The 9,991-nt window shown below is 49.0% G+C and overlaps 1 protein-coding gene across 5 annotated transcripts in view; it reads left to right on the forward strand.

Moving 5' to 3' along the window:
- LOC121589606 (spectrin beta chain, non-erythrocytic 1) overlaps nt 1-9,762 on the forward strand; it is a 51,631-nt gene extending 41,869 nt beyond the window's left edge. For 4 of the 5 annotated variants that reach the window (XM_041908668.1, XM_041908667.1, XM_041908665.1 and 1 more), the window contains 6 exons: nt 70-5,910; nt 5,999-6,235; nt 6,328-6,559; nt 6,643-6,792; nt 7,246-7,824; nt 8,594-9,762. In XM_041908668.1, coding sequence (XP_041764602.1) covers nt 70-5,910; nt 5,999-6,235; nt 6,328-6,559; nt 6,643-6,792; nt 7,246-7,824; nt 8,594-8,889 — 7,335 coding nt within the window. In that variant the 3' untranslated portion in view covers nt 8,890-9,762. The remainder of the gene's footprint in view (nt 1-69; nt 5,911-5,998; nt 6,236-6,327; nt 6,560-6,642; nt 6,793-7,245; nt 7,825-8,593) is intronic. The other variant, XM_041908669.1, reaches the window with a different exon arrangement.
- The last annotated feature ends 229 nt before the right edge of the window (nt 9,763-9,991 follow it).

Genomic DNA, 9,991 nt, shown 5'->3' on the forward strand with positions numbered 1-9,991 from the left:
AACAATGCGATGTGCAATTGAAAATACATTGTTATAAACTTGTTGGTATGATTAATTGTCTTTTCGCAGGATAAGAATGCTGCTCTATCCAGTGAATTGGGAAAAGATTTGAACTCTGCTCTGGCACTTGCTCGCAAACATGAAGCATTTGAAAACGAGCTAGTGCCTCTCGAAGCTCAGCTGCAGGTGTTGGTGGACGACTCATTGCGTCTGCAAACGAAATATCCTGGCGATAACGCAAAGGCCATAGCGGCTGAGCAGGAAAATGTAATCCAGTACTGGAATGTGCTGAAAGAGAAGTCGGCTCTGCGCAATGATCAATTGCACGCAAGCTGCGATCTGCAGCACTTCCTAACGCAGGTTCGCGATCTGATGTCGTGGGCAACTAACTTACGAGCGGCGCTGCAAGCTGAAGAACATGTGAGCGATGCCGCAGGGGCGACTGCTTTGAAGATTCAGCACGATGCCATATACGGCGAAATCGAGGCCCGTGAGCAAACGTTTCGCGAGTTGAATGAGCTCAGCGATTCCATGGTTCAAACAGGCCATTACGCGGCGACGGAGGTAGAAGAAAAATGTTCCGCCCTGCTGGACGAGCGAGCAAAGCTGCATTCCGCGTACAACAAGAAGAAAATCTTGCTTGAACAAAAGATCGACCTGTTCTGCTTCATGCGGGATGCGAAGGTTATCGACAATATTTCCAGCGGCCAGGAAGCTACATTATCCAGCTCAGACTTTGGGCAAACGGTCGAGGTAGTGCAGGATCAGGTTAAGCGGCATGAAGCATTCGAGAAGCTGATCCAAACACAGGATGAAAAGGTTGCGATACTGCAAGAGCACGGTCGTAAGCTAGTCGAGCAGAATCACTACGACAGCGAGAACATTCGTCGACGCTTGCGGGAGATCGTGGAACGGCGCCAAAAGGTGAAAGACTTGTGCGCATTGCGCCGCCAGAAGCTGGCAAATGCATTGCTTTATGCGCAATTCATTCGCGACTGTGCTGAGGCTGGAGCATGGATCAACGAAAAGCAAAAGAAGCTTGAAGCGGATGCCCACAGCTACGCCGGTGCCAGTAACATGGAGGATAAGGTGAAAAAGCTAAAGAAACTGCAGGCCTTCGATGCGGAAGTAAACGCCAATGAGGGCCGAATCCGGGAGGTGCGTGACAAGGGTGAGAAGTTGATCGCTAAAAAGCACGAATGCGCCGGAGAGATCCAGGATGAGCTGGTGAAGTTGATGCAATCTTGGAACGTGCTTTTGAACGAGCTGGCCTCTAGAAGCCGCGGATTGAAGGAGGCACAAGATATTTTGGAGTTCAATACACAGCTTGATAAGCTCGAGGCTTGGATCCGCGACAAGGAAATGATGATCCATGCCGGTGAAACGGGACGCGATTTGGAGCATTGCAATGCCTTGCGACGGAAGCTGGACGACGTGGATAGTGACATGCGCGTGGATGATCAGCGCATCAAGAATATCAACCAGCTGGCGGATAAGTTGGTTAGCCAGGACAAAGTCGAAGGAAAGAATGTGCAACAACGCAGAGAAAACTTTAACAGCAAATGGAAGTCGCTGCAAGGTGCACTGAGTCGCTATCGCGATCTGCTTGCCGGAGCGTATGAAATACACGTATTCAATCGAGATGTGGACGATACAGCTGAACGCATTGCTGAGAAGATGCTTGCAATGAGCGTAGATGATACCGGGCGCGATCTCATCGCTGTCGAAGCGCTGAAACGTAAGCAGGAAGCTATCGAACGAGACATGACGGCGGTGGAGCAAAAGATTCGCGAACATGAAACGAGCGCTGCGGCACTGGCCGACAAGTATCCGGACAACGCAATCAACATCGTGGAGAAACTGGACGAGCTTAGAAAACAGTGGAATGAGCTCCAGAACGCTAGTGTGAAGCGCGCTGAAATGTTAAAGCAAGGATACACAGCGCACAAGTTCACCGCAAACGTGAAAGAACTGGAGCTGTGGGCTAATGAAATGATTAAGCGCATGGACTCGGCCAGCAACCCAGCCACCATTGCAGATTGCGAGGCACAGATTCAGCTACATCACGAGCGCAAGGCGGAAATCGATGGACGAGATCTCGTTTTCCGGGACTTGCAAGAACACGGAGAGCGTTTGGTGGCAGAGAACCGCGAATCTTCAGTGCGCAATGACCATGTGGAAAAGGCGTTGCGCAATTTGGAAGATCTGAACAAACATCTGCACGATTCGTGGAAGGGCCGTTTCCGTGGTCTGAAGGAGGCCCACCAGCTGCAGCTGTTCAAAGAGCAGGCCGACCAAATCGTTGAGTGGTTAACCAACAAAGAGGCGTTCTTGAACAATGATGATCTTGGCGAGTCGTTCACAGCGGTGGAGGCACTGATCAAGAAGCATGAAGCATTTGAAAAGCTGCTACATTCAAATCGCATCGGCGAACTGGAGCGATTTGCGGAGGAAATTTTGGCCGAAAGCCCATTCGAAGCGGACGTGATCAAGCAGCGACTGTATGCAGTGGTCAGCCGCAAGGACAAACTACTTGCGTCGGCAGAAACACGGAAGCAAAAGCTGCAGGAAAGTCTGCAGCTACAGCAATTCCTGCGATCGCTGTACGAGGTTGAAAAATGGACCAATCAGAAGATGCAAATCGCGCTAGATGAGAACTATCGGGAGCCGAGCAATTTGCAGAGCAAAATTCAGAAGCATGCCGCTTTCGACGCGGAGCTCCTCGCCAATTCCGGCCGTGTGACGGCCGTTATTGAGGAAGGCGAGTCTTTGATTAACGCCGAACACTACGCTAGCAGCTTGGTACAAGAGCAGCTGGATATAGTCGAGAACGAATGGCAGAAGCTACGCGAAGCGTCTCGCGAGAAGAAAGAGCGCCTGGCGGAAGCGTATGAAGCGTTGTTGTTCCAGCGCAGTCTGGAAGATTTCAACAACTGGATGGATGAGGTGGAGGCGCAATTGTCTTCCGAAGATTATGGCCGCGACTTGGCATCCGTGCACAATCTGCTGAAGAAGCACGACATGCTCGAGGCCGACGTTGCCCATCATGCGGATACATGCGAACAGATCAAGGCAACGGACGCAAAGATGTTGTCTTCTGACCACTTCTTGAAGGACGAACTGCACGAGAGTGCGATGGTCACGATCAAACGCTTCCATTCGCTGCACGAACCTACCACAATACGCCGGGACAATTTGGAAGACTCGCTTCAGTTGCACCAGTTCCTGCGCGATGCCGAAGATGAGCTGCTTTGGCTGAACGAGAAAGAACCGCAGGCAGCATCGAAGGATCTGGGTAGCAGCCTAACCGCGGTGCAGAGCCTGCAGAAGAAGCATCAGGCTCTTGAGGCGGAGATCTTGATTCAGGAACCAATCATATCGGCCCTGGTGCAGCGTGGCCAACAGATGATCCGTGACAATCACTACGCCGTGGAGCAAATCGAGCGACAGTGTGGTCAACTGCAGAGCAAGTTGGTAAACCTCCGCCATCTCACCAACGTCCGGCGGCTGCGACTGCTGGACGCTGTGGAGAGCCAACAGTTCTACGCAGAAGCAAACGAGGCAGAGTTTTGGTTGCGCGAGAAGAAACCAATCATTTCATCGCAGGACTATGGCAAGGATGAAGATTCTGTAGCCTCGTTGCAGAAGAAGCTGGATGGGCTTCAGCGTGAACTGGGTGCGTTCAAGCCGACGGTGGGGAAAATTGAAACCCTTGCCAGTGGTCTGCAAGCTCGTGGACACTTCGATAGTGAGAAGATCAAGAGCAAAAACGATAAAATTCAGTACCAGTTCCAGGAGCTGAACCGGTTGGCAGCGGAGCGCGAAAAGAAGTTGGCCGAAATGAAGAAGCTGTACGAGTTTGTGCGTGAGATCGATGATCTGCAGGAGTGGATCGAAGTCCAGATGACTACTGCCGGTTCCGAGGAGTACGGTACGGATGTAGAACACGTCGAGCAACTGACGGCACAGTTTGAATCCTTTGTATCGAATCTGAACGCGAATGAGTCACGTTTGACGGCCTGTGTAGCCAAGGGCGAAGCACTGCTGAGCGAGGGCAATCCCAACCGCGACACAATCAAGGTGAAACGCGATGAAACTAAGCAGCTGTGGGAAGAGCTGAAAGATCTGGTGGTGGCCCGCCAGGAAGCGTTGGCCGGCGCCCGACAGGTACACGTGTTTGATAGAACTGCTGACGAGACGATCGCTTGGATCAACGAGAAGATATCCTCCGTGCTGTCGGAGGATTATGGTCACGATCTGGAGACGATACAATCGCTCGTACGCACGCACGAAGCTTTCGAGGCGGAATTGGGCGCGATCAAGGAGCAGCTGGAGTCGGTTGTGAATGAAGCTCAAAAGCTCGCGGACACGTATCCCGACGCAAAGGAACACATTGAGGTGAAGCGTGACGAAACGATCGAGGTGTGGTCCGAGCTGAAAGACCGAACAGTTCAGCGTAAGGAGAAGCTTACGCAGGCCGAGCAATTGCAGGCCTACTTTGATGAGTATCGCGATTTGATGGCTTGGATCAATGAGATGCTGGCGAAGATCACCGCACCGGATCTGGCTAAGGATGTTGCCGGTGCAGAGGCACTCATCGGTAAGATCAAAGAGCATCGAACCGAAGTGGACGCTCGAAAGGAAGCGTTCGAAGTGTTTAACCGTACTGGGCGGAAATTGATCCAAGACAAGCACTTCCTGGCCAACGAAGTGCAAGACAAGATTGCCGTTTTGGAGCAGCGCAAACGCTTGCTCGACAATACGATCGTGCAGCGTTTGGAGATGTACGAGCTTAATTTGGATACGCAGCGATTCCTGAAAGAGGCGGAAGACATGGAAAGCTGGATCATTAGTCGTCAAATGCAACTGAAAGAATCGAAGCTGGGAGACTCGATCGCACAGGTTGAGGATTTGCTACGAAAGCACGAAGATTTCGAGAAAACAGTTGCCGCTCAGGAGGAGAAAGTGTTGGCATTGAAACGCATCACACTGCTTGAGCAGAAGTTTAAGAAGCAGCTCGAAGCAGAACAGGCGGCCCGCATCGCCGAGAAGGAACGAATCGAGCGCGAACGCCATGAAGCTCTTAAACAGAAGGAGGTACAAAGGATCACGGAAGAACGGCGTCGTCGGGAACCGATCTCGATCAATGGCTACAACGACGGGCTCGGCCCGGTCTCGGGCATGGTCAGTAGTCCGTCTGGTCCTTTGTCGCCTGTCGGAGCCAGTGTGATGACTGATCGCAAAGACTCGTCCGCGTCGGGCGGCATGATGAATATTAGCGGCGGTATGACTGCCGGCAATGTGAGCGGTGCAGACCAAACCAGTCCGGTGCAGAAATCGAACTCGTTTGCAACGATGCTTCAAGAGCGCTTGCGTCGTGGCTCAGACAGCAATATCAAGCGGGCAGAGAGCATGAAGATGGGTCTGAAACCGGTCAAGCGTGCACCCTCGTTCACGACACGACGGCGTGCGCAGAGTTTCCGCAAGAATCAGCGGGCCGGTGGGCCAGGATCCGAGTCGGACGCTTCGCTTCTGCCGCCGGTAGAGATACAGGGAATGCTGGAACGTAAGCACGAACTGCAATCCGGTGGCAAGAAAGCTCCGGTACGGTCGTGGAAACCGTTCTACACCGTGCTGTGCGGTCAGCTGCTGTGCTTCTTCAAGGATGGGGAAGACTTTGCGATGCAAAAGGCGGCCACTGCCCCCGTCAATATACTGAACGCCAAATGCGAGCGGGCGGAAAACTACACCAAGAAGAAGAACGTGTTTCGGCTGGTGTTGCTCGATGGTTCCGAGTTCCTGTTCATGACCAACTCGAAGGAATCGCTGAGTGAATGGGTGAACAAGCTGGCCTTCCATGCTGCCCTGCCACCAAACCTGCAACTCCTGAGCTACGACGAGTCGATGAAGGTACGGTGGTGTAGAACATATTTGAATGGTGAAGCGTTATTGTTTGATGAATGTTATTCATACATTTGTTTCCCTTCTTCTATTGTAGCAAAACAACAGTGCGCCGGACATGAAGTCGATCAGCTCCGCCCAATCCCCAACGCCCGATCGAAGTGATGCTGCGTCGTCGATAAGCTCACGCACGTCATCGCCGGATAGTCAGCGTCGGGATTCACGGACTTCGCTAAACAGTGCCAAATCAGGATCGGGTAGTAACGGTAGCTTCCACACACCGCAGACCAACTTTTTGCAGAAACAGAAAGAATTACGCGAGCAGGAGCTACAGGTAGATAACGAACGGCGGCGCTTGGCGCTCTTAGTTCCTATTTGTGGGCTGGAATCTGTGGAGGCGAATCTAATTGCTCTTTCTCGCTTTAGCATCAACGTTTATCTTCCGGCCAACAGCAGTATACCAATCTGCCTTCACCAACATCACCAGGGCCAGCAATGCCGGAAGTGTTTGGATTAGCCGATAAGCCACCGATCCCGCCGCGTGGTATGCCTCCGCCGGTTCCGCAACGCCAATCTAGTTCGGACAATGTGTTGAACAATAACGGTTCAGTGCAGATGCGTTCCAAGGCAGGCACTACCAGTAGTCCGAACGGAAGCGGTGAGTAGCTTTAATTAAAATGTCACTCTTGCAGAGAACAATCGAACCGTGCATAATGTATTCGTTTGTTACGTACATTTCAGATTACGATAATGCCAACCTTACCGGTGTAAATCGACCTTATTCATTACAACCCGGAGCGATGCCCAACAAGCCTCCTCAAGCTGGATCGCAAAATGGTAACGTGCCTGGCGAGGATGTGTGGTTGCGCAACAGTGAAATACGCACGTCAGGTAGGTGGAGTAGCATGTAATCCTTCGTACAGGGAAGAAGGGAGCCGCATAAAAGTTGCCGTAAACTATCTAGTTTGATCTTTGTCGCAAGAGATATTGTTAGCGAACAGTTGCAATCTACGCGCGATATCTTAAAGCTAGCTAAATGTTGACATTACATTATGTTGATTTGTTCGCGCGTGCAGCAAAATTTCGGGGTTCCACGGTTCGTTCCACACAGACCACACAAAATTTCTTTCAATTTCACGCTTATACACGCTCTCTTTAATTTAAAGTAAATGGGCAGAAAGTGCACTATGTGTCAATTGTATGTTATATGTTGCTAATCTATGTGTCTTACCCCTTTCCTGCCACAAAAAAACCCAACCGTGTATGTTTGTCCCAATCCTTGGAAAAACGAAACCAATATCATCCCACATTCCCCTACATCGAATGGCGTTCTTGGTGCTGTAGAATATTCAGTTCCACCTCTCCCAGCAACATCGCCACCGCTGAGCACGTTTACACCGCTAAAGCCACCGTCAGGTTATCAGCATTCGATGCAGCACCAGCACCAGCAGCACCAGCAGCAGCAACAACAACAACACTACCAAACGCCATCATCTACGGGGACATCAACCTTCCAGCCTCACTCACAGCAGCAACCGCATCAAAAGCAACAAATTGATCAGTTCATTCGACGCGAACAACAACAACAACAACAACAACAACAGGGTGGAAGCAATTCCTCGCCCCAACGTGTACCGTCGACTGCGTCGGTCGGAAACAATGGGACCTCCCGTACGACGTGGCATCATCCAATGGTGCCTACGCAACCGACGGCCGGCAATGGATCCGGCGGCAGTACAAACAGTGACCATCCGGTGTATCACAACAATGGCAACGGTGGCAAACATGGCCATCATCACAACTATCCGCATCATCATGTGCAGGGAAACATGGCACCACCATCACAGCCCCCTCATATGAATATGAATAGCAACAGCAGCAACACCTTTGGCAACAGTATCAACCTGGACGGCTTCAGCACCGGTACTGCAGCAAATGCATAACGATTCACCTGATCCTTCCTACTTGGCTCATTTGTTGCTAACAATGTTCTAACCCCAATCCCTCCCTACTACCACCCTACTACCCTACTTAAGTTCGGTCTTGGTTGCTTGTTGTGAGTTCTTTGGTTGTAAACAGTCTCTTCCTAATTGCTAACCTGGTGTTTCTCGTTCTAATTGTTCGGACGTATTTTAACTAGTGGGATACATTTTGGTTTGATTCCAAAGGGTGGTTGTCTTTAGTTGAACATTTAACACATTCGATTTCGATACAGTGTATTATTTTTTCCGACTTGTTTATATATTTGCGGAGTGTGTTGGTGATCATGATCATGAGCGTGTTTTAAATTTTTAACTCAGCTCTTGATGCATGCTTGCAATAAAAAAATGAATTAAGCTTCTTTTTCAATTCAATTCTAATGATGCTTCATCGCCGGTCTATAAGAAAACCCGTGTTAAGAAGAACCTTTTTTATTTGTTTGTTCGATGTAATGTAGCTTACTATTTGTTAGGGTATAAACTTAGGGCATACATCGATTGTTCCGGGATCCGGGATAGTAGACGTCTTGGCTACGGGGATTTGAACCAATCTGTAGCAGCTGGTCGACTTCCATCACAATATATAAGAAACGATAACCGATACTATCATTAGGTCTTTGGCAGTTCTGCTCGGTGGTGGACTAAGTTCATTATTTCGTTCTATGCTTGCCAACCCATCTGATCCACACATTCTTTCCCCCACTTCCCTACAGGCTGGGGTCAGACTAGATTCGACTCTACGCGACCGACCTCGCTGCCTCCCGCAAGCAACAACAACAACAACACTGGTACCGGCAGCAGCGCGAGCGGTGGCGGCAGCAGCACGTCGATGGGTCAGGACTTTGGTCTACTCGTTTCCGGCAGCGGCACTGGCGGACGGCACCATTCGGCCGAAAGTTCTAGCGAAAGTGAAGCTAGCTTCATTAAGGGTGGCAAGGAGGGAAGCGGCAAAGATAAGAAGGGAGTTTTTAGAATATTTTCTAAAAAGAAGTCGAAAAACTCGAGTTAGAAGGAGGAGAGGGAAAAGGTAGAGCAGAAATCAGAAATCAGACGTTAAAAATGTTTTAAAAGTGGTTTCGGGTTTCTTCCCCGTTGTTTAGCCAAGTAAGGAAGACCCCTTCATTATTGTGTACACCAAGAAGGAACTTCATTTATATTTGCCACAAATGATACATACATACAAGCACACAAACACACACATTTGCCGTATGTAGTATGTAGGTTTTGTTTTGTTTTGTTTTTATATGCCCTTTATTGCAAAGTGTCGCGCGCCGTGTGTTAGGAAATAATCGTTTCATATTAGTTATCCTTTATATTTGAATGGGAGAGCAAAAGTGCACCATTTATACATATATACCTGTATTTTATCGTAAACTTTTCGCTTCGTGGCAGCGCACCGCTCTTATCTGCTTGTTCGTTCATGCTGCGGTTCATTTAGTCCCTTCATTAGATATCGTGTATGTGTTTTTAGTGAACTAAGATGTGAAGGTTTGCGTGCAGCTAACAGGCAAAGCATTCAATTTAGAATTAAAGGGAAGAGATAAGGGAAAGAAGAAAAAAAAAACAACACGAAAAAAAGGAAACATTGGCAGCGCTATCAATCGTATTCTAATGGATTAGTTAGTATGATTACTCTGTTGTTATATTTGCACGTCTTACTGCAGCAGAAAGTTAGCGAACAGTCTTTAAACAAAATGGCACTAGTTTCTAGGCGTATAATACACGTAGAAAAGGTACGTATCTAGCATGTAGCCACTATTGTTTGATCAAGTTTTTAGAGTCGATAGATGATGAATGTATGTTTTAGCAGATCGGCCCATGGCGAGGCGAATGTAAAATGGAATAAATACTAAAATAAAAAGCTAACAGTTCTTAATATTTATTTACCTTGTCTTTCCGTCTCCTCACGTACTTCGTGTTATTTTTTCGCAATGATCAATCAGTGATGAGTGATTCGAATCTCGAAACGAATCTGTGAAAAAATCTCTGAAGCTCATCTCATGCAGCTTTCCAGAAAGGTGAATTTCTAAAAATTTAGAAATTTCTGGAAAACTGGCACAGCAAGACAGAACAAACAATGTTGACATATTGAGAAAATGTGCCACTGGCAT

Source organism: Anopheles merus, chromosome 2R, assembly GCF_017562075.2.
Source record: "Anopheles merus strain MAF chromosome 2R, AmerM5.1, whole genome shotgun sequence".
NCBI classification, from domain to species: Eukaryota; Metazoa; Arthropoda; class Insecta; order Diptera; family Culicidae; genus Anopheles; species Anopheles merus.